Genomic DNA, 24,380 nt, shown 5'->3' on the forward strand with positions numbered 1-24,380 from the left:
ATGTTTATTTCTCCCTTTCTTTAAAAACCTATAGTTTATCTATTTCTTAAAGTATTCTCAGACCTGAAAATGGCAAATGATCCTATGATATCTCCTAATTCCCAATACATCTCCTCTAATAGTTCTGATAGTTCCTTTCCCCACCATGGCACTTACCATGTCTTAACATATAATACAATTCTGTTGATGGTAGTAAAAAAACCTAAAAAAAATCTCATCACAAAAGTATTTTTTAATCTATGTTCATTGTTTCATTCTTAGAACACAGACTGCTGCTGGCTAGTTTTGACCAGATGATTCAGTGGTGAAATCACGTGCCACCAATCTTGGTCACCTAGCTTCGAAGCCTGGAGCCCACACTGTACAGAGAATACACTTCCCTTCAAGTCATCTTCTGACCTCCATCTGGGTGCAATAGCTTGTAAATATACAGACACAAACAAATATTGAAAGACCTAAAGTTTGTCGTTGACTTATTCTTCATGAGGGAATGGTTAGATGTATGTATGCATCTGTCATGTTAAAATATTTCATCAATATATTTCTGATTAGACTCATTTTACTACAATTTAGTAATTGTGTGAAAATGAAGAGTGTATTCTATAATGTCCTCATGAAAGCAATGCTCACAAAATTCCAGAATCTCTAGCAATTCTATAGATATTTTATAGACTGAAGACAGAATATAATTATAGCAGTATTGAGCTGGTTCTTTGAATGATGCCATTTCTACCTTATTCTTTCTTTGTACTTGTAGGTCAGTTCTGGAAGTTTTGCATTGTGGCACCTAATGAGGTAAATTTGATTTAGTTAGGGGAAATTGGGGATGGAATGCCTCTTTTAAAAATGGACATATTTAATCATAGACACTTTAAATATTGCTTCTTCTCAATTGAGTGCACAGCATCACAGATTTCATCAAACTCATAGGAAGGGTATTTCTGTTTTTTAATTAAATTTAAGTTTCAAATCAGAGTTAATATCTGAAAAGATGATTTGCTTGTTATATCTTCAAAAGTTTTAATGCCTTTACTTTAAAATCTGTGCTTATCATTTTGCAAAGTAGGTGATCGGAAAGAAATGAGTGCATTTTGAACAACTGGCCTTCACAGAGCCTTGTGGTTTCTTTATCCAGAGTTACAGTCTCTCCTCACTTTCCAATCACTATTTTATATACTGGGCTTAGAGGCTAATGAGCTAGATAGTGATGGTGTGAGGAAATCTAGTACCTCATTTTCAGTGTGGTCCTCTTACATCTTGTGATGCACCCTAGAAGGGGGATCAAGCTTCAGACACTGGGTAAGTTGAATATGTTTATGAGGTAGGTAGTGAAAACTCAATAGTGCTATATCAAGTGTACACATATTTCATTAAGGTTTCATTAAAGTGTTATTACTGTCCATTTTTTCCACCCAGAAGGTTGCCATAAACATAGGAAAAGCAAAAACATATGCAAATTGATGGTATTAACAAGAGTGGACAATTGTAATTCCAGAGCTTAGCAGTGGCCCTAGCTCATAGTAGGATGCTATGTATTTCTGGTGAGCGAATGAATATTTGGGGAAATGACTTTGGGAGTGAGGAAGAAGGAGAAGCAGAAAAGGTAAGCCCAGAATGACTGACTGACAAGGCCTGGGTTATGCCAGAAACTTATCTTATCTCACATCTTCTTCTCAACAGTAAAGACTCAGCCAGCTTTAAAAATTATAGAAAATAAATCTGACAAACCAAATCTGGATTATCATTAAAACTAATTTTAAAATTTGGAATGTTTTGCTTTTTGCCAAACAGTTCTTTGTTCATGATTTCACTTGTGGAAGGAATTGAACTTTTGATGAGTAGAAAAACTGATATTTTATTCATCTTAAAATTATAAAAGAAAGGACATTTAAAAGTGCAGTAGGGCGGCACTAATGTTATAAAGTCACTTGAGAACAGATGTGGCATTCGCTATAGGCAATTCATTGTGCCAACCAGTATTGTCTTAGATTCTTTGAAATTCTGTCTTGATAAAATTTCTACTCAATTGCAAAATTGACACTCAAGAAATTTCCTTTTGGAATGTAATAATCCAATGGAAACAGACACAACACTTAACAAATTGGTTTAGTTCTTCTTTTGGAAGAAAAATCACAGAAATGGATTTTCCTTAGAGTTAAGCCATGTAATTTCTTCAGCAAGATCAGTGTTCTTTTGCTTAAGCCTGTTACTTACACCAGTTTGTCAGTATGTGTCAGAAAAAAAAAAACTTTTATGGATTTTTGTTACCAGGCGTTTTATATCAGTACCATGACAATTCCAGTTTTTCCCTTCAGTCTTTGTTCAGTGCTAAGGATGAATGAAGATGACAAGGTTTGAGCATGTCTTCTTTGCCCAGTTTCTAATGTAACTAAATCCAAATGGCTATGTGTCACATGGGATCTCAATCAGTGCTATGCACGCACAGACTGCTATACGCAACTGACACAGAAATAATTGAAAAGACTGTAGTTATATGAACTTCATCTATGCTGATGTTATAAGTATCCTCAAAATAAAATGAATGTGATTCAATTTGTTGAAAAGAAATGTTTCCCAATTTTATTTCATGAGAATATCTAGGTTGTATAACACATTTGATTCCTTACCAGGAGATTAATTTAGCATCTCAGAAAATGACTAAACATTTTTATTATAAAAATCATAAGAAAATTGATATAAATCTGCAACTACAATTCTCATTGAGATACTGACCAATATACTCATATGCATATACAACTGGTTGTACTTAAATATGTGCACATCGTGTATGTAGTATATAAAACATACACACAACTATATAGTGGTAAGTTCTGGTAGAGTATTCATTCTTTTGTCAGCCAACCTTCTCATTTTGTCAGAATATATAGCATTATGTTCTATAGGACATAATATGCCTTGTTAACTGATTTAAATTCTCAAACACCAGTAGTGTAGTAATTCACTTTAAATCTATAAGCAAATAATACTAGGAACAAATGAGGGTATATTATAGTGACATATGTTATAATCCCCTGGTTTGAGTTCTAGTATCTCAATAGTTGCCTTACCTTATGTAGGTCAATAATAAAATCTCTATGCAAGTTAACTAATCCTTAGAATGAGGATTGTCTTTCTATCGTATAGAGCACTTGCATACATTGTATTATTGTTTTATTAAAATTTGGTAATTGAATCCTTTAAACATGAGTAATATTAAATACAGTAATAAAACAAGTAATACAGCAGGAACAATAAATTCTTTATTCTGTACATTCTGATATACAAACTTTTCTTGTTTCTTGAATTTTTGAATGTATGTACACATTTTTATTAGTTTGGTTTCCTATATATTTAGTTTAAATTAACTAGTTTAGTCAATATTAATTGAGCACCTAGTATACACTAATCCCTGATGCTGTCACTGCAGGGAACATAAAACAGGAGATAGTGCCTGCTCATATGGAGCTTACAGTCTTTGTTAAGGAAATAAGAAGGATCAGTTAGTCATACTATAAAGCAAAATATTTATCTTGTAAAAGAGATACTAAAAGGTGATATGGATTCTAACAAAATTATCAGGTAAAAAGCCACCATTTGATATCATTGTTTAAGAATAAATAGATTTCCCCCTGTCCCAGGAACATAAGCTAGAAGACATTACTAAGTTAGTTATAAGATATCCCTTTAGTCCAAGTCAAAGAATTTAAAAAGAGTGAATGCATTCTAGGGATAGTATTCTTTTCTGTAAAAGTATACTCTAAATCTGTTTAGCAAGGTATAAATATTTTTTTAAAGTGTGACTGTACATGTAGGCATTTGTACTATAGTCAATATGCAACAGGTAGACAGTGAGGATCCCTGAGAGGGAACCAGAAGGCTTGAGTTACCATGTTCTTGTAGTTCAGATAAGAGAGTGGGACTCTGTTTAGGAAGATAACTTGATAGGACTGTGGAGATGGATTTGAGAGTGGGGTAGAAGGTCAAAGACATGAGTTAAGATGCTGTTGCAAAGTCTGAATTTCTGTACAGGCAGAATGGGCTTCAGAAAGGTTGAATACATCAGAAATGGAAGAAGTGATCTGACCTAAGACACAAGGGAAATGAAGGTAAAGATGACTCAATGGCTTTACACACAGTTGAACATAGTTCATTGGAAGGTGGGAGCTGTGGTAATAATGGTAAACATATTAGCAAGGAAGTCTGTGGTCTCACAGAGGACATTTGTCTTTCTTTCTTTGTTTTCTGAACTGTGTAAAGATTTTATTCTGTGTTCTATTAAGATACCTTCCTGTAGTATTTTTATTTTTCCTAATAATGCAGATATTCCTACAACCTTGAAAATCAGATGTCTGTACATGTGCTTATTGTTTGGGAGGGTGCACATATAGGTTGCAAACATGTCAAACTGTTGGATGAGAACTTGTGTTTCTGGGTTTCATTTTATTTTTAGTGATAGAATTTGAACAGTTCTAAGGTCATTTAAGTAGTCTGTTGAAAACACAATGTTGAGTGTGGAACTTGGTTTCTTAACTATAAAGAAGAAGCTGATTATCTATTAGGATTCTTAAGTCAGGGATTCTGCATTAACCCCATATCTGCATTTTAAGATTTGTAGGCTAGGATAATAAACTCAATTTGGAAATCATCTACTAGGGTAAAATTCTTACAGTAGAGGAGGCTGGAACATGACAAAATTAACACAGACCTTTTGGAATATCCATAGTTGGAGTTATAAAAACATGCAGCAGGAGAGGAAACAAATAAAATTCCATATCATCATGAAAGTTCATACCACACTGACATATGCTGATGTTTTTAATCTTATAACTAGGTGTGATGAACTTAATTAACAGAAAAAAATGAGCTAAGGGAATGTATCTCAAAGGAAATCTTTGGAATTGACTTCTGAGAGATCCCAAAGAGGCAGACACAGTCACTGACATTGTTTTGCTCAGAAATATTTGAATATATGATAAGCAACAAATATGTGCTCCACCTGGCTTCCTGAAACTCACACTATATTAAGTGGGACTCATAAAAAAAATTCAGCATTCAATTAAATTTCTGAGAAATGCTACAAGGGAAAACTGAGAATGAATATACTACATAAATTTTTTTGACATAAATGCTGAAGTAAGATTCCCAGAGGAACATATGTATTCAATGAGAGCATGAAAGGGAAACTATGTTTATAGTTAGGCACAAGAGTGCTAAGGTTACAGAAGCCATATTGGAGAAATTCAGACAAACTCAGTAGCTGAAAATAAATAAATAAATAAATAAATAAATAAATAAATAAATAAATAAATAAAGAGTTCCTAGCACGAGTGAGACTAGTAGAAAGTGGAACATATAGCCATTTTATTACTTTAATAGTGCAGTCCTAATTTGGTGAGCAACCGGAGGCCATTAAAATATCAAGAAATAAGTATTTACTTGCTTATAAGACAATCAAATACTTTATAATGAGAGGTATGGTGCAACCTCTACAACAATAAGTCTTGTATCTTCACAAGATTTCATAGTAAGTCGGACTATAGTAAGTACATTAGAGATGGATAATGAGAAAATATATTTAAAATATATACAAGAAGCAATTGATAAGATGTGCTAATAGATTGTATAAGATGAATCATTAATAATAGCAAGGTTAATTCACAGGTATTTATTGATGAGTCTTTATGCCATTCTAGTTATGAAGGAAACTGGAGAGCTGGCATGGTAATCAATGAATAACCCTGAATCTTTATTTGTCAGAGTCAGTGGAAAACCTTATTTTAGCCATAAACATTTGTGTTGGTCTCATTTCTGACTTTTGTAAGAACTTGTCAGATGTTGGCTGAAACAAGTACTGTATCTAGGTGTTTATATCTCTGTGCATAGCCAATTAAGATGGTATTTCAGTCCACATAATAGGCTTTATTAGCATACACCCAAATCAATTGTATTATCTGGGCCCGAAAGTTGAAAAGGAATATACTATTTTTCCAGAATGAATAAATACAATGGAAAGTATATAATTGAGATCAATGAATAATTAGTGAATGGAGGAATAGATAAACATATAAAAACAGTCTTAAAGGATATGCTCATTATATCCTGTCACAGAAACTGGTATTTCTTCTAGCTTACACAGTGTTCATTACTGCCATTGCATGTATATGCATTGTCATTTTCAATAACTATCAAATGTGTCTTTATTTTTTTCTGAACAATTAATATTTCCAACATTTGAATTATGAATGCTTCACTAAGCATAGTACATTCTGATTGTTTAACTTACTTGCTTTCCTCTATTAATGTTTGTAATTTTGTGTCAATGTGTGACCTCTTGTTTCCCCTAATTTTTCTGCTTCCATTACTCCAAGCTCATCCCTAAGATGTGAGCAGGGAGTTGTCCTGTTCCATCCTACATTAGGCCTCTGTATAGAAAAAGTAATACTATCTTTTTCAGCCTACCTTAATCTTGTGAAGAATATCTTTTGGACTAGACCCCTCACACATGCACATTTCTTTCCTTATAATGAACCATTTCATCTATAGTCTTTCTATCCCCAGGTTTTTTTTTTAACTATAGAATAAACATGTTTAATATTGGAAGAGGGGAGCAGAGATTGGAGAACAAAACCGATCAAACTAGACAGGAGGAAAGAGGAGTGAGAGCAACTTGTGTCACAAAATCACAAAATACTTAATGTAGATATGTTTTTAACCAGACTATATATAGTGGACATGTTGGGATGTTAACAGAATAAAAAATGCTAGCCTGTTATGAAAGCACAATCTTGACCCTTCCCTCTATAAATAAACCACAGTTTTCAGTTGGGTTTTCCAAAGCTGTCTTTAAATGAAAAGACAGAATTTTATCCAGATGGTGATTTCAGGAGTTTCCAAGGTAGAGATATGAGGAGGTGAGAAAAGGAAGTTAAGGTAACTGATTAAATATTGCTCTTAACCCAAAGGGCACTATAGATGATGAACTTGACTCTACTGTAGAACTCTGGAAAGTATCAAATGGAACAGATCTAGTTTTTTCCAAGGCAGGCAGTTTCCAGCTGTGGTTTTGGGCAGCTTGTGCAGGGCAGTGGGATAGACTGGGTCATTGTTTGGTCATGACACAGTGACTGGGAGGGGGGTAGGTGGTACAGGGTAGTGGAATGGGGCATTTTCGGGTTGAAAAGCATAGGAAAGGGTGAAGGATAACATGGTTTTGGGCAAATGGTTGAGGGTGGCAGGGTGGTGCATCTGGTTGTGGCTGTGTTAAATTTATGAAACATTTTGAACCTTTTGAATTTTAAGTAGTTCCTGGGCTTGAGGAAATCTATTGTCAGTCATCAGACTAAAATATTCTTTTCATTTGCCTTTTAAAAAATGCAAATTAAAACCAGGATTATTGAAATAAAAAAAGCAGTGACCTACAAGTACTGCTGAGAATATTCTGATACTGGAACACTCATTCATTGCTGGTGGGAATATAACATAGCAATAGCAAACAATCTTGGAAGAACTTAGTAGATTTTTTTTAATACCAAATATTGCAATTAACATACAACTCAGCAGATGTACTTAAAGACAATTATCATAAAGAAGAAAAAACCCAACATGTACACAAATATTGTGAACAAGAATTTTTTTCTAAATTTTCATTTTTGTTTTGTTTTTGAAGAGTTCCATAATGGGAAAAAAAAAACGATTCCTTTCTTTGGGAGAATGCTTACACGAACTATCCCACCGCTAAACCCTGCAACATTCAGTAATGGATTTTAACCTATTACTAGTGGTAAATCTTCATAGAATTATACAGAGGAAGAAACAACCTGCATGTAAACATGATGCAGTACCATTTCTTTATGTTCTTGCAACGGCAAAATAAAAAGGCAGTAGTTTCCAGAAGCGCAGCACTAAGAAGATCCATGTGGTTGAAATATTGTGTTTTGACTATAGTAATGGACAAATGAATCTACAGAAGTGGTAACACACACACACACACACACACACACACACACACACACACACAATTTTCACACAGAAGGTTAACCAATACTTGGGAGCATGACTAATTGCTCTGACGTCAAGGGTACAGTTATGATACTTTATTGCAGTTTTGCAGCACATCATTTGAAACAAGTAGATAAATTGAGTTTGGGGTTTTTGTATTACTTACTACTAACTACATGTGAAAATAATTATGATACCAAAGTATTAGTTTAAAAGAGGCCAATATTTATGTGCAAAATAAACACATAGTAAATATTATTTCCAAGGATGTCTTTATTCACTAAAAATACTTTAGATTTTTCTAAATTAATTTAAAAGTTTTCTTAAAATAAGTATGACTATTCAAAAATCCCCTATATTATCAGAGAATTTACTACTTTAGAAGCTAATGTAATTCATGTAGGATTAAGAAAAGATATTAAGATATTTGAATAATGAAAATACCATGGAAAATTCTTCATTGTCTATATTTAATTTAAAAAAGGAACAGCAAATAATGTTCAATTGTGAAAATAATTTTAAGGGTATTATTTAAAATGTATATATGACTTTATTATGCCCTCATATAAAAGCCAAAGATCACTATAAATACTTAATGAATATTGCTTCAGTTAATCAGTAGTTTTGAGAGGGTAAATACTATGGAAACGTTTTCATAGGTGAGCAGACACTTGTATGAATACTTGTTACATGTCAGTCATGGTTTACATGTATGAACTTCTTAGAACATCTCCCCATTTAGAGACAAAGGAGCTGAGGGAGATTGTGCAATTAAATATAAGTCTTCCTTCCTGCCTCATACTTCCAATTACTGGGATTGCAAGTGTGAACCACTGCTCCAGCTTAGGAACACTTTTTATACTATCTAGTTAATGTCATACAGCTACTGGGGAGGGGGGTTAAAATCAGAATCAGTAGAGAATATGATGATTCTCAAATTGTACACCATGCAGATCAGTATTATTTTCATTTGGGTAAGTGTTGTGTTTACATATACAATGTACATATTAGTTAGTGTGAGAGTATGTACTTGAGCATGAAAATGTGAATGTACATATATGTGCACACGCATGTGGGGCCAAAGGTGAACACTGTCTCTCCTTAGTCATTCTCCACCATTATATTTCCTTTCCACTCAGTACCACAGAGTGTCTCACTTAGCAGAAGCCCATAAATGTGTGCTAGGCTACAGGCCAATGAGTTTCAAGGTTCTTCCTATCTTCATTAGAATCAGAATTCATAAAGCCATTTCTCCAACACTATGGGATCAAAATCTGCTAAAACCATGAGGTCTTAATTTTCAAAGAATCTCTCCAGAGATTATAATTAGCATTAAAATGTAAGTCCAAAAGTATTGGGAGTCATAGGTGTTTCCTTTCAGGTTGTGAAATTTTCATAAATCTTTTCTTAAAATTTAAGTGTGTGTGTGTGTGGGGGGTGTATCTGTGCAAGTGAATGCTTTATGTTACAAATTCCTACAGACTAGGAGAGGGAATTTGGTTCTCTTGGAGCTAGAAATATAGTAAGTTTTTAGCTGTCCAACGTGGGTGTTGGTAACTGAACTTGGGTCCTCTGGAAGAACAATAAGCCCTCTCAATTTCTGAGACTTATCTCCTGCCCCAATTACTTCATTAGTCCTAAAATTCAGTTTCTGTTTACACCTTGCCATCTTTGAAATATGGATGTCTGCCATAACTGGTAGTATTTTGCTATTATAACAAAAGTATTTTACTTGTGCAAAGAGTAACTCAGATTTGATAGTGCACGGAGACACTGGATAATAACATATAGAATCATGTTTATTACACACTGTTCTTTTAAATACTGGATCTTAAATGAAATTGTGTTTAGCCACCTCATGAGAAGCATCATGCTAGAAAAGGGACATGCTATCCATTGTATGTATATTCACAGAGCTAATGAGTGAGTACTTAGTCTTTATGGGTTACAGTAGATGAAATGATGTATCTGGAGATGTACCCTTTGAACATGGCAAATCATGCAAATGGCATGTGTGAATGAGTAAGTAATGCTATTGGAGACATTGGAAATAATCCAGAAGTTTTCTTCTAAATATAACATGTGTGTATAAGATAATATATAAGGTGTATTTTTTTAGTACATTTTTTTTCTTTAAAAACATCAGCAATTCAGAGATAGTAAATGTTCATCAAATTTTGTCATACTTAGCTCTACAAAGCTGTTTATGTGCTTTAAAGCCTGAGGTGCTCTACCTTCCATTGGTAATCTGGAACACATGTCATACTATTACTAGAATCTCTATTTCACAGGAGAGAGACAGAGTTTTGGGGGCATAAAAAAACAGAAAGTCATATGAAAAATTGGCAAAGAGAATGAAAAAACAGAAGTTGTTTGCAATGCAAACTTGCTTGATAAAGGACATGTTCAAGTAAAATGTACTCTAGACTAGCCTACAGATTGCTGTGAATTCACACAAGAAGGGGAGGTCTACAGAACAGCTAAGTTGAACTTACAGTGGGCATAAGGAAAGAAGAGGAAGATGTGTGTGTGGTCAAATATTCATGATATGCTTACTGTGAATCTCTTAAAAGCTTATTCAATTCATTAATACTTCATTTTCATTTTCTAGCTCATGTGTATGTATTCAAAAGCATTTAGTTGTGAAATTTTTCCTTTTCTTCCTTCTACTCATGTGGATACTGTGTTTTATTCCCTTGTAAGAGACATTATCCATAGCCTTTCTTTGTCTTCATCCCTCTGGGAAGCACTGCGGGTTTCTACACTCCAAGCCTCACCACACTGTTGTTTGAGCTTCCTCATGACAGCAGACAGCCTGTGTGCCCCTCCTTCAATCTATACTGTCTGAACTGGGTATGCAGTCACAACTGTCCTTGGGAAAACCATGAAATGAAAACTGCCTTGGGCACTTATGGTAATATCTTGCTTGTGCAAATAAAGCCTGTTTGAGGGTCAGAGAATGGAGCTAGACCAAATAAGAATTCCTTTTACAGTCATTTCTTGTCTTTCTTCTTTTTATGCTTCTACTTCTCTTGTTCCTTAGCTACTGCCAGAAAATCCAACTGTCTCCTCTTTCTAGTATTCAACTAAAAACACTGTGTGAATGGACAGTTGCTACTATCATTTAGTAGACACTAATTTGTCCATAAGAGTATTTGTAACTTGAAAGAAGACAAAACAGAGAAATCACTGGGGAAAGTAATAGACTGGTAGTAAGGAATTACATGCTCCACAGAGGCTGCAGAACCATAATTGAAGCTCTTTAGTACCCTCGGTTCCTCAATATTATAAGGCCTTTGGGGCACTTGCAAAGTTTCACTGAAATAATTCATATATTTTTGTGAAAGCTTAACAAAAAAAGGAAAGATTCATGTTTATTTCATTAGCAAATTTTAACACACAAAATACTCCCACCACTAAACAATTAAGTACTGCACTATTGATGCAAAATAGCATCATACACATTCTTTTAGTTAGTTCAGTGAATTGCTAAATTGTGCAATCTATTGAATTAAACTATATAATCTAAAACAGATACAAATTTAAAAGATCATTTTCTCAGTACTGCTTTGATTTCAACTATTTGTTTCTCATTTTGTACCATTTATTATTTTCCATATAGAGTTTTTTGTTTGTTTGTTTTTTGTATGAGATGAGGTTTCACTCCATAGTTCACGCTGGCCTCAAACTTGCTATGTAGCTCAGTGTGACCTTAAATTGTGATAATTTTGCCGTGTTTAGCCTCCTGAGAATTGAGATTCCACGTGTGAGCCTCCATACCTGTATTATATCCTATTATTTCTGTAATTTTGGTTTGTACTTTAAATTATCAAACATGTCTGAAAATGCTTGCTGCATGCCATATTCAAGTTTGCTAGATGATTGGAGAGCAGGACATTTATACTGCAACAGATATGTAAAGAAACTAGACTTTGAATTCTGGATCTTCCAACATCAGAATATTCAAAAGCGGATATTTTGCATGTCAAAATTTGTTAAGGAAATAAAATTTAAATTAAATTATAGGCATGCTCCAGAAAGCCCAGCTCAGTTTTCCATAGTCAAAGCACAGATGTGAATATCATCTTTGCAAAGAAAATACAAAATTAACCTAGAGAAAATTAGACTAATTTAATATGTTTATGGTAGAAGCCCAGACTAAACATGGAAATAATACTTTATAGGGTCTCTTCTTTCAACTATAGTTTATTAATTGTAGATTTGGGAGTTTTGCTTGCTTGTTTAGTATTCCAAATACATATGAGTTCCATCTTAATTCAAAGTATGTCTCAGCTATACAGTGAGTTTGAGTCCATCCTGGGCTACATAAGGCCCCATATCAAAAATACAAAAACAAAAAAAAACCCAAACAAACAAAAAAACAAAACAAAAAGCAAACAAAAAAGAAAAAGAAAAACAAAACAAACAGAAAAGAAGAAAAAACTGTTACTGCCTGTTAATTAAGAAACAGCAAATTTGTGTTCAAAACAAAACTTTTCCAACAATAAGATTTGCTTTTTATTTCTTGCTATGAAATTTCAATGACTTTGTAATTAAAAGATTAAACATTCTGAATATTTCCTAGGCCTTTGAGTTTAGTTCAAATACAACTTTATCAGTAATAATCAATGTTATAATTTTTTATTGCGCCCTGATTTACAGATTATTTCATTCATATTGAAAATATAATGATATGGATTGGCAGCTTTACCATATACAAATTTACAGTTTCTTCAGGGAAATAAAAATAAATAAAAGTAAGGAATAACTCATATTTTAGAAAAGAAAAAGTGGATTATATCTATAAAATGATTATTAAATTGAAATGGCTCATGGAGAATTCAGTGTAATTTAATACTTAGTGAAGGAACCATTGGAAGGGAGTTGATTTTTAAACACTATTAATGAGTTCAAATGTTAATTATATCTCTATTTCTTAATGCTCAAGGGTTTACTTTGAGGCATAATGGCAGAGATAGAAAAAAATTAACCTGAGTGGACAGTATTGACTTGTGCTAGTGTGGAAGTCCATTTACACTTTGACTCTCACTGATCATTGTAGGACAGTGTTTCATTTCCTTGGGAAGACTCACATTTAGCTGGCAGTGGCCTTGTGAGCAGACGATAAAAAGTCTTCCTGAGTAAGGTTAGTATTATTCATCTGCAACCATTGCAGCATCAAGCTGGAATCGCTGCAGCATCAAGCTGTGATTATTGCATGTCTATACAGAATCATAGCTACTGCACCATATCCTAATTCTTAAATCACATGCATTCAGGAAGATCTTAGTGTCTACTATTTTATCACAAAGGAAGTAAAAATGAACACAAATTTTGATGGTCTAATTATGCTTACTGTGATGGTTGTCTACAAAAGCTTCTTAATTGTGAAATAAACAATGATACTTTCATTTTAATTGTCATTCTAAATATCATTTTTGTTGTTTTTCTAAGTTAATTGCTTGTTGACAACAGAAAATTTCCCCAAACACTAATAGAGTATTTAACATAATTTCATTTATTGAAAAAAAATTCAAAGGAAAATAACAGCTATCTGAAACTATTTGGACGAAGGAAAATATCAAAATGTAAATTAAGTCTAAACTTTATGGTCTCCAATGTAACTCATATTTCATATAAATTTAACACAATGCATATTTGATTAAACTTATACATTTAAATATACTGGTAAGACTCAAGAAATAAAAATGATAGCCTGGAAAGCCAGGGCAACAATGAAGAGCCATACAAAAACAAGCAAAACTATCAAGCTCATCTCTACTCAACAACTTTCCCATCGTTTTATTGAAAAATAAGAATACATTTCAGAGCAACTCATGGAAAATTAGTACAGTTGAAATTAAATTCAATCAGTTGTAAATATATCCTTGAGAAAACCATTGCAGTTCTACTCAGAGTTTAACCTCAGCCCTACTCCAAATTTTGGGTTCCAGTTTGAAATTCTCACATGGGTTCAGGGTTGTTAAATCACTACTCATAAATTCATTAAGCTTTAAATGAGCATGTGCTCATAAAGTAGTCCATATAGAAATATGTAGAAGTTTTATCTTTATCTCTCACTTTTATTTCCAAGCAGACATTAACCCATGAGGGACTGTTCCTAGCTGATATAGTTCACATTATAGTGTTAGACTTTTATATCTTTCTTTGCTCATGTAATAACATACACATTTCAAATGTATATATACTATGAAAATTCAGCCAACTTTTTATATTAACTTTGAAAAGAATCAATTCTATAGTAGCTTTTTTCCTAAGACAGAGTAGAATATGATATACACTGCTTTCTTAAAAAAAAATAAAAGAAAGAAAGAAAATTAATTTAATGGGTTAGCAACAAAGGGAGTGTTGTAGGAAAAGAAACAGCTTTGGGTTAAACCCTATGATTTTATTGTTTTCACAGAAAATGCAATAACTCCTCATTGACATCAACTGCCCAGTTGCAAGAAGAGTGTTCCTTCTGCTTTGTCAAGACACAGCCGAAACAGTGGAAGTAGTCATTGGCCAGAAATTTTTATGGGGGAGGTAAATTTTTTCCAGTTTAAATGTCTGTCAAATGGCCCTGGTATTTAAAAGGCACATTAAAAAAGAATAAAAATAAATAATAAAAAAGTTTTGTGATAAAGAACACATATTTAGGAGAATCATTCAAAAAGTTTACCAAAAACAGATCTGTCTCTCACCAACTTTAAAATTACCAATAAAAACATAAAATTGAAATGATTATGGAAAAATAATCACTTTATTTATTTTTTTTAGTACAGAACTAAATGGATTAATTATTCTTTAAATTACACATTTTGCTGGCAGATAAGTTTATTATTATAAAGTACTTAAAATTGCCTGTTTAGGTGAAAAATTAGTACAGCTGTAATTTATATTTCAAAGTATTTTCATTGTATATTACATGGTATAAAATTCATTGCTCTGCCAAGTCAATTCTGTGGGAAACGTGAAATGGAGGGCCTCTAGTGTCAAGGTTCACTGCCTGATGTCGTAACTATGCCATCTGTCAGTTCAGTTAAAGAAATGTAATCATGGGCCACACTCCTGATCTATTGAACACAATAAGCCACGTGGAACCAGGGATATAGCAGACCAGGAATGCAAATAATCCACGATGTACTATAAGAACAGATGACAGGCAAGCAGGTAGGAAATGGGAAGGCAAGGGTAGGTGTGAATGTAAAGCATCTATGAAAACTGATTTTAAGAAAAGCAAAGGAAATTAGGCTATGAACTGCATAGTCCATTATCAGTTATACATCCTATAATTGTGAAATGTTTTTTTTTTTTTAATTACATTTAGCTTTGAAGGAAAGACGGTCATATTTGGCATTGTTTGGCACTTCTGGCAACTTTAGTGAATGTGGTGAATATTTCTATTCAGGTCCTCTCAGTTCTTGTGTGAACCCTTATATCACTACATGGAAATACTGCTAATTTTAATCAAAACAGGCCCAATTGTAGAAATGTTAACATGTAAAGAAACATGAAGTTTAAAGAAACATCATGAACTGATGAAAGTGGTATTGCTTCTGATTAATAGGGATCAATTATTGTCAATAATTGGTGATTACACTGTATGTTGTTTCTCCCAGTTTTAAAAAAAAAAAAATGCTAGACACTTCCTAATTTAAAAAACAAACAAACAAAAACCCCTCAACTCAGCTGGCTTCTCTCCAGCAGAGGGGTGACACACTATCAAAATGGTAAGGTGAAGGTGTTGTTGAGTCCATTTTATGATGGACATAGCAATTATTAGGAATGGGAATGTCACCAATAGTGTTTTAAGGGTTCCATGATCATTAGTTCTCTTAAAGACAAGGTGAATTCACAAAATTCCCAGTTTATTTACCCAAATCATTTTAAAGTTTCCACATTTTTAACAATTTACTTTCAATTACAGCAACTGAGCATTTGATCTGAAGACAAAATACCGATTCTGTTTGTTGGTTTGTCTAGGTGATGAAGATTTCATGTGAGAAATCCATTATCATCTCAAACCTCTGTTTGCTTTCACCTCTGATTGCCCCCTGTTCTTCACTATAATCTATGACGTCTTAGAAGTTTATTCAAAATTTGAAGTACCAGCCAGTTCTCATGAACTTCTGAAGTGTGTTTTCTCACAATGTGAAAGTTTAGGAAAGATTTCAGTATTCGATAAATGTTTTACTTACAGCAGCTTGTTGGCTTGTGATAACTTAGAAACGACAACAACAACAAAAACTTGTTATTTTTCTTGGAAGAATATGTACGCTTTCAAATAATCTAAATTTTGGGGTCTTTTACCTTTAAGTTTGCAAGGTATCACTCAAATCAACATAAAGATAATAGAAAGAAAATGACTAATTAATCCTCTCTTTAAATCAAAAGATCTTATTGGTGTCCTTGCTATGAGAATGTAAAAAATAAAGCATAACAAAAGAAAATAAAATAATCTTGGATCATGAAGAGATGTGGTTAGTTGCAATACAGTGGAAATATAAGCAAATGCAGATTTTTCAGATGCTAAGTGCCCCAGATATCACTTACATGAAATCTTTGGTTTGATAGGATAGATGGATAACTTTGAACTTCTGAAAAAAATTTTCAATATGACTAATTAATTCAAATAAATTATGATAATAATTTGCTTCTTTTGTTCAATTTAAAAGATGTGGGTTAGCTTGAATCTATCATATCCTAAGTTTTCTGACATATCCCCTTTTGAACTATGAAATTACACATTAAATTTCAACTTGCAATTGGTTCATATTTTACCTATTGAGGTATAAAACTTTTTACATGTATTACAGATAAAGGAGAGTGCTTGGGATGTCTCTATTAAAATTTCTTCCTGCAGACATTAATTGCATATGAAACACTGAAGATTTATCTGGAGATAACATAACCAATAAATTGCATAACTAATCTCATTTTAATGATAAGTGAATATTGCCCAACAAATACACATACTGCTTATCATACCTTACCTGGAAAGAGGCTTTATTGAACAGAGATGTAAAATTATATTTTAAGTTGAATTATTGAATTTGCACAAACATTTCTACAATTCTTTAAAAAAATCAAGCTTTGTCATTTCCTAATACATTTTGTTGTGCTTTTATATTAATATTTGCAAATCTTGCAATTTAATACCTAGATTCCAATTACTTGCATAATCAATATTTTTTTAATCCTGGGGTGTGAAACGAACAGATAATAATATTCTTCTTTAGACAAAAGTCTTTTTAAATGAAGTTAAAAGCTGAGATAATTGAGGAAAAAGATTCTTCAAATTTTCATAATCAACAGGTGTAAATGAAATTTACAATGCATTGGAAAACTGGCTGGTTAAAGGTATGGTTTGTCCTCAGGTAGCTCAAAATCATTTTTACAGGTTTTTGTTTTTGTGTAAAAGTGTTTTTTATTTTTGTTAAAATAATAAAATAATATTTCACAATTTGCACAGAGTCTGACTAAAGGGCAGAGGCATATTACCCTCAGAGTTTAGAATAAAGCCAGATTTTTTTCAGGCCCAGTTCCGCGGCAGAGTTTGTCCGCATGGCAATCTCAAACATCTCCTTGTTCTCTCTAAAGGCAGGGCCAATTTCATTTCAAATGGAGGTTAAGAGTTAAAGAAAAAAAAAATCACTTTTGTGTTTTACCACCTTCTGCATTAAGTATTATCTCAACAACCTTTTGCTCTGGTTGACCCATTTAATAACCTGGAAGAAAAACGTGTTGCTCCCATGTCTGGTCTCAGTGGAAGTTACTTTCTATGGACAATAAGCCGAAAGGCCATGGCTGTCTAGGAGGTGAAACAAATGTCTGCATGGGCTTACGCAGCAGCGGGTCCTTTCTTCTTCAGAAGCGGCTGGGGCGTCTTGCCTGTAATTTGCACATGTAGGCTGTGTCTTCTGTTTAGAAAATAGTTTTACACAAGCCATTGTTAGCAGTGCAAGCTTCTGAGTTGAAAATTATTCAGGCTTGTTTCATTGAAGGCACTTGGTTTCCATGGCAATTTATAAAAGATGGTGGTTTGGTTTCTTCATAGGAACAGATGACGTAGTTTGGGTGTTCAAGTGGCCGCAAGCAAACTCCGATAAGCCTGTGTAATATGTAAGCCCAGGTTTACTGTCCTGGATAGTAGTGCATGCAAAAAAGAGACATCATACAGTTATCTAGCTTAGCCATGGGAGGGAGGAAAAGAAAAAGCAAAAGCAAAAACAAAAACAAAACAAAACAACAAACAGTAACAACAACAGAAACAACAGTAAAGTGGGGTAGGTTAAGGTGGGAAGGAACACAGAACCTTTAAATAATTCTGAGTTTGGATTATTTTCAATGAAGGGTAACAGCCAAAGGTAAAAGGGCCTACATTTATTTAATTCTCTACATAAAACCTTCTTGAAAGGAAAATAAATGCCAGCTCTCCACGTACCCTGTTTACAGTGAGGTTTTTGTTGGCAGGCCATTAGGTTTCCATGGTAACAAGCAAACTATTCATTTGAAACAAAACCAGCCATGACTTTGTGCTTTGACGAGGATTTCTATAGCTCTTTTTTTCTTCATTTTCTTTCTTTTCTTTTTCCAGAGTTCAACCAGATGAAGCTGAAATCATTTTAGCCACAAAAGCACCTGAAGGTCTCTTCCGTACCCAGGCCAAGATTATCTTCTATATGTAGTTTGGAATAAGTTATATTTCCATGATATCTTTTTATCCCCAGTGCTTAAAAAATGTTGTTTTTATTATTTAATTTTTGAGTCAGTAGTCAGTGGAGGAATCTTTGGTAGTTTGTTTTTTTTTTTCTGTGTCCATTTACAAAGACTCTTTCTTCATGCCGGTGCCTGGTGAATTATGAATAGCCTCTGCCAGGATAAGGTCACCTTCGAGGACTTAGGATAGAGATGAGGATGATGACTGGAAAAAGCCATAAATGAACTAAGATCCCAACAGCACCATCCACGGAATCTAAAGATAAAGAAGATAAGTGCCCAGAACTGACGTTAAGGACATAAACATTCCATGTAGTTACCCATTCAGCAACATAACCTTTTTTGAACAAAAATTTCAATACATGGAAAGTACTTTTGGAAAATATAGGTTTTACATTACACCTCAATTTTATTTCTAAGGCAAGGAAAAGAGGGAAACAGCTTGGATATTAGTTATGTGTAGTTATGTGTATCTTAGACACATATTACTCTTTATCAACTAATTTGGAAACCTAGAGGTAGAACATTCTAGACTATGACACTGAAGAATGGTTGGCTTTTGCAGTTGTTTCCCAATGACTATTTTCACCACTTCTGCTTTCCCCATTTGGAGAGTTTAATTTAATTTATCAAATCTAATTTATTTTATTTTGATAAAAATGTAGAATCTGTAATGCCATATGGATATAACCTTCATTTGGTGTAATGTTAGTATCATTGTGCAATGTTTTGAAAGCAAAAGGCAATCCTACACTCTCTGAAGAGCATACATGTGTTTTCCCTGTGTTCTAGAAAATTTGATTCATGTGGGTACAGCAAAATCTTTTCTTTTACTACATGTATTTTAAATATTAAGCTTCATAACAAGCAACCACAGTCTATTGGTTTTTGTTTTTTTCACAATGTTAAATAATAGAGTTAATTCGGTACATTAAGCTGCAATTGCATATTTATCTATCTATACTGAAATAATTTTTCCATAAATATGCTGATTTAATAAGGCTCTGATGCACTCTAGACTTGCACAATATATAGTTTCAAACCTTTGAATATACTACATTATTGATGAGTTATTTGTGTAAATTTAGCTTGATTGCTCATTCATTGTGTGCCCACAGAATTAAAGTTTCCAAATAGTCTAAGAAAATCCTGAAGTTAAAATGCATTCCAAAAATGATTCTGAATACATGTATCAAACAAATAATATGAGATGAAGATTTAGGGACCAAGTCAACACATACATTTAGTACTATTTTAATCATTTGGAGTTAAAAACAGCTTGGTTATGTGACTATTATGTATATATATTTGCAAAGTATTTTACTAAAAGTAAACCCCTGACCAAAAAAAAAAAAAAAAAAAACATAAATAAATATATTTTAAATCACAGGGCAGCAGTCTTATATAATTAAGTAGAAATTACTATCGTTTCATGTTACGTCAAATATGGCAATAATGACATTTAATCATTTGATTTAAGTAAACTTGGATGATTTAGGTTCAGAAATAAGAATGGCTTAACTAAAACGTAACTTTTGCATGAAATGGAAACATGCTACTGTAATAGTTGTTATGTTACTACCACATCATATCAAGTGGCACTCAATAGGAGAGATACTTACTCTTAGTTGTTAGGTCTTGTTTTGCACATTCTCCTTCAGCTATTGACACATCATCAATGGCGATGTCACCTTCTATCCCAGGACCTCGAATGCCTTCAAAAATTAGCTACAAATATAATAAATTTATTAAAGTGCTTTTGTTTTGCAGAATATTCCCTCAATTTCCTGTAAGCACACAGCACAACTCTTCCAGAAGTATCTTAAGGAATGAATCAGTAATATTTTCAGTATATATTTATACATACATACATACATACATACATACATACATACATACATAAAAACCAAGAACAGAACGATGTCCTACCCTGTGGGAACTCTTTGATGCTTTGCAGGTGCACAGTACAGGTTACTGGTGCTTTTTGTACTCACGTCTTGACTCCCTGATTTGATTTTTATTTTGCAATTCTATGTTTAAAACTTGGTGATATTTATGAGTACAAACTCATAAATTTGAATCTGGTGAAAAGCCTTTGAATTTCCAGTATTTACAGTAGTCAAGCATGAAGGCTCAATAAATGAGTATTGGGAGAACAGATAAGTGATATGAGATAAATTCATAAATTTCAGCTATGATAACAAATTAAGAATGACTAGATAATTTTAATTATTTACTCTTGAAGGAGACAAGACCTGTAGAATGATTTTTATTTGTCCTTAAACTCCTTTCTTCTAGAGGGAAGAAAAATACTTTCAGTACCAAAACATAACCAATGTATTTAATGGTTTATACCCTCAAAATTTTGAAATAACATAGTAATTGATCTTTCCAAGGAAACAATAATTCAATAAATAATACTGTTTCATACATTTTATTAAATAATTTTATTTTGGTACTGTTTGAGGATGAAAAAGTACTCTGAGCAGCAAGAAAGGCTTGACTTTATTTTTGGTTCATTTTTGAAAACAGTTCATTGAAGATAAGATTATTCTTAGAGGGTTTAGGCTACCTTTGAAAAGCTGATCAATATTGTTCAGTGTGCTATGATAATTTTATCAAGGAAAATCTCCAGTTTTTAAGCTTTTCAAGCTTTTTCTTAATTCCTTGTCCTTCACTTAGAAGCAGCCTGGTTCACAGGTTCTTTACAATTTAGTCAGGGAAATTTTTTGAGAAGTCTTAACAGATACAGTTTTTAAATACCGTTTCCTATTTATCCTTATTATTTATTTATGGTAACTAAGACTGTACAAAACCATCTCTGGGAAACATCTCAAATAACCTAGGTCAATGAAGAATATATCAAGTTGGCAGGCTAAAATTCAGACACTCAGAACCAAGTTTTCAGTTTAAGAATTTTGAATCTTCAAATCAAAGGGCAGAAAAACCTAATCTCTATGCTTTGAAATAAGAAACCACTGATGTTAGAATGTTAAGTATGAAAATATCTGGAAGATAACTGAAAAGAGACACAGATACAAGTGTTTTGGGTGATCTTTGATAGACACTTTTACCTGATATGGAATCAATGATAGAATAAGTTAAAATTGCTCCAACCATACCTCTCTTTCATTATGGATGCTGACCCTTTGCTGATGATAACAAGAACAAAGTGTCACCCTAAACCAGCTGAGAGTCTTGTTGAATATTAGTTTAGTTCACACAAACAATCATGTTCCACTTTTGATAAAGGAACCATATTTTGTTGGATCAAAGTACTGCACTGTCATGAGAATAGATTTTTAAGTTGTATATTATAAATATTTGAATATAGTGCTATATAGATTTCTGTTGGTTAGAAAGTGAGAAGTGTTTTAGCTGGGGAATTCTGGTATAATAATAACTATCCATAATTGTCTATAGTTTTTTTCTTGCATAATTATCCTCAATTGCTCATAATTTAACTTTGAATAGGCCGTGATAGGAAGTAGGAGTAGAGGTCAGTTGATAATGTTTATGGAGGAAGAATCGGTGCTGGCAGTGGAGCAATAAAGAAGACAAGGAAACTGTATTCCTATATGCTTTGTATGATGAAGTGATGTGAGAGAAGAGTCCACTAAGGATTGGGTAAGGTGCCATATATATGGGATTTAACGAGGAAGCTAGAATCACTTGAGATTTAAACACTGAAAGTTTGGATCAAAATTTTCATTGGAAAGAATGTGAGAGCAATAATCTTAGTAGTTTTCAGGTTCTCTTCTGAAAATGAGTAGTTTCATGAGATCATCAAGTTTCCCTTAAACTATACAATTATGTTCATTTAGTAAATTCTCATTATCCATAGTCAGGACTCATGTAAGCTAATATCCTTATACTAAATATAAAAGATTAAAGCAAACAGATTCTCAAAATCATCTGGGAGCTCTTTGCAACTGCCCCAGAAAGCCACCTTTTCATTTTACTGGTCTTGAATTTTTACTGTAAGTCTTGAATCAGGAGAGATGTGAAAGACAACCCCCTTTTTTTTAGGTTAGATTGCAAGGGAGTTATTGGGATAAATTATCTAAAGTAATTTTACGTGTGTGCTGTTTGCCCACTGGCAAAGTGTGGCATTACATATTTAATTTACAAAGCAACAAAAAATGAACCATACTTTTCCAAGAGGACTTTCTATACCTAGAGCAATTCCTTACAGGTTCATTTTATCCCTTCAAGATATTGAATTAGTGGGATGGTAATACAAGTTGGATGATTTGAAGATTTGTTAGGTTCACTGGCTTTCATAACCACTGATAACGTCATTGGCCATTATGTGTAGCAAGTTGACTTCTTTCTATAGTAACCTAGTTAGTCTATAGAATTAAATCAGGAAATTAGTTATCACTTATTTGTATGATAAAAACACTTTCTTACAAAACTCTTACAATACTTACAAAACTCTTACAATACTCAGAAAGTATTGTTTTATATATTTATTTGTAATATTGTAATTATTAGAAATCCAATCCAGTGGGGCAAAGAGATATAGTCTCAGAAAGTTCCTCCAAGCCATGATTTCTTGCTCATTTTTATAATACAATTATAACATTTCTTCTCTTTTCTCCCTTCAAACCTTCTTATATAATCTCCTTCTTCATATTCATGTTATCTGATTTCAATAACTGTTTTTTAATACGCACACACACACACACACACACACACACACACGCACATGTTTCAAGCCATAGATTAAGGTTTCTGATGAACACAGCTCTTCTAAAGCATATGCATTTGACAACATGAGGCAGATAGATAAAATGATTAGACTTGTGTTTAAATGCCGTTTGTCAGGAGGTAAAGAAGAGCTATGTGTAGAGTTAATGCATAAAAGCCATTAAAGGACCAAATAGTATACTATTGTCATATACTGACTTCACTGTACAAGATATCTTTTGCAGATGTTCACAAGCATTTTCTTTCTGACACTAGAAAGATTCTTCCTCAATGTACCATGGAGGGAAGTGTAGAAGTTTAAGGCTGCAGTTTGAGAATTGACTGTGAATATCACTGAAAAAATATCATGATATTAATAGACTTATCTATAATTAATAATCATATTTCTTTTATTTGTTCAATAAATTAACTGAACTTTGCTCAGCCATTATAAAGATATGTGATGGTTGGACAAGGGACTGATATATGAATATAGCAGAAAGTCATTAGGAGTCATTTTACCATTATATTTTTGGTCCTTTTTAAACCAGTTTTATTTGGTTTTACCCTAGGTCCCTGTGCTATCTAGTCTCAAATGCTTGATCACTGGAGCAGTCTTTCCTTCTGTTGGATTATCTTGCCCAAATTCAGTACCGTAGTTCTTGTTGTATCATCATATTTATTTTTTTGTTATATTATTTTTTAAATATGAATGAACAAGTGAAAACCTATCTACTAGAGAAAAGCTAACAACTGAAAACTGCCACTTATGCTTGCTGGAGAGGGAAAAATCAGTTTTCTCCAATTGAGTAACACTGGGTATATACAATGGGCTTCAGAGTTTGTTTGTTTGTTTATTTGTTTTCATATGCTTTTATTTGGTTACAATTTGGTGAAGGAAGTTAATGGAAGATTATTTTGTTTTCTTGGTTTGGGGGGAGATTTGTGGTTATATTAGGTTTTTGTTT

At 33.0% G+C, this 24,380-nt stretch overlaps 1 protein-coding gene across 3 annotated transcripts in view; it reads right to left on the minus strand.

Annotated features, from left to right (window-relative positions):
• Positions 1-17,904: 17,904 nt before the first annotated feature.
• The window catches only part of Mdga2 (MAM domain containing glycosylphosphatidylinositol anchor 2), a 761,827-nt gene continuing 755,351 nt past the window's right edge, over positions 17,905-24,380 (minus strand). The window contains exons 16-18 of one of the 3 annotated variants that reach the window (XR_007835196.1): positions 20,343-20,448; positions 18,446-18,976; positions 17,905-18,112 (exon numbers count right to left, since the gene is read on the minus strand). Coding sequence is in view for 1 of the 3 variants with exons in the window: in XM_051195916.1 (XP_051051873.1) it covers positions 18,888-18,976; positions 20,343-20,448 (195 nt within the window). In the remaining 2 variants the exon portion in view is untranslated. Of the gene's footprint in view, positions 18,144-18,365; positions 18,977-20,342; positions 20,449-24,380 lie in introns of those variants that run through there. The other 2 variants (XR_007835197.1, XM_051195916.1) reach the window with 2 other exon arrangements.

This window comes from Phodopus roborovskii, unplaced genomic scaffold, assembly GCF_943737965.1.
Source record: "Phodopus roborovskii unplaced genomic scaffold, PHOROB, whole genome shotgun sequence".
NCBI lineage: Eukaryota > Metazoa > Chordata > Mammalia > Rodentia > Cricetidae > Phodopus > Phodopus roborovskii.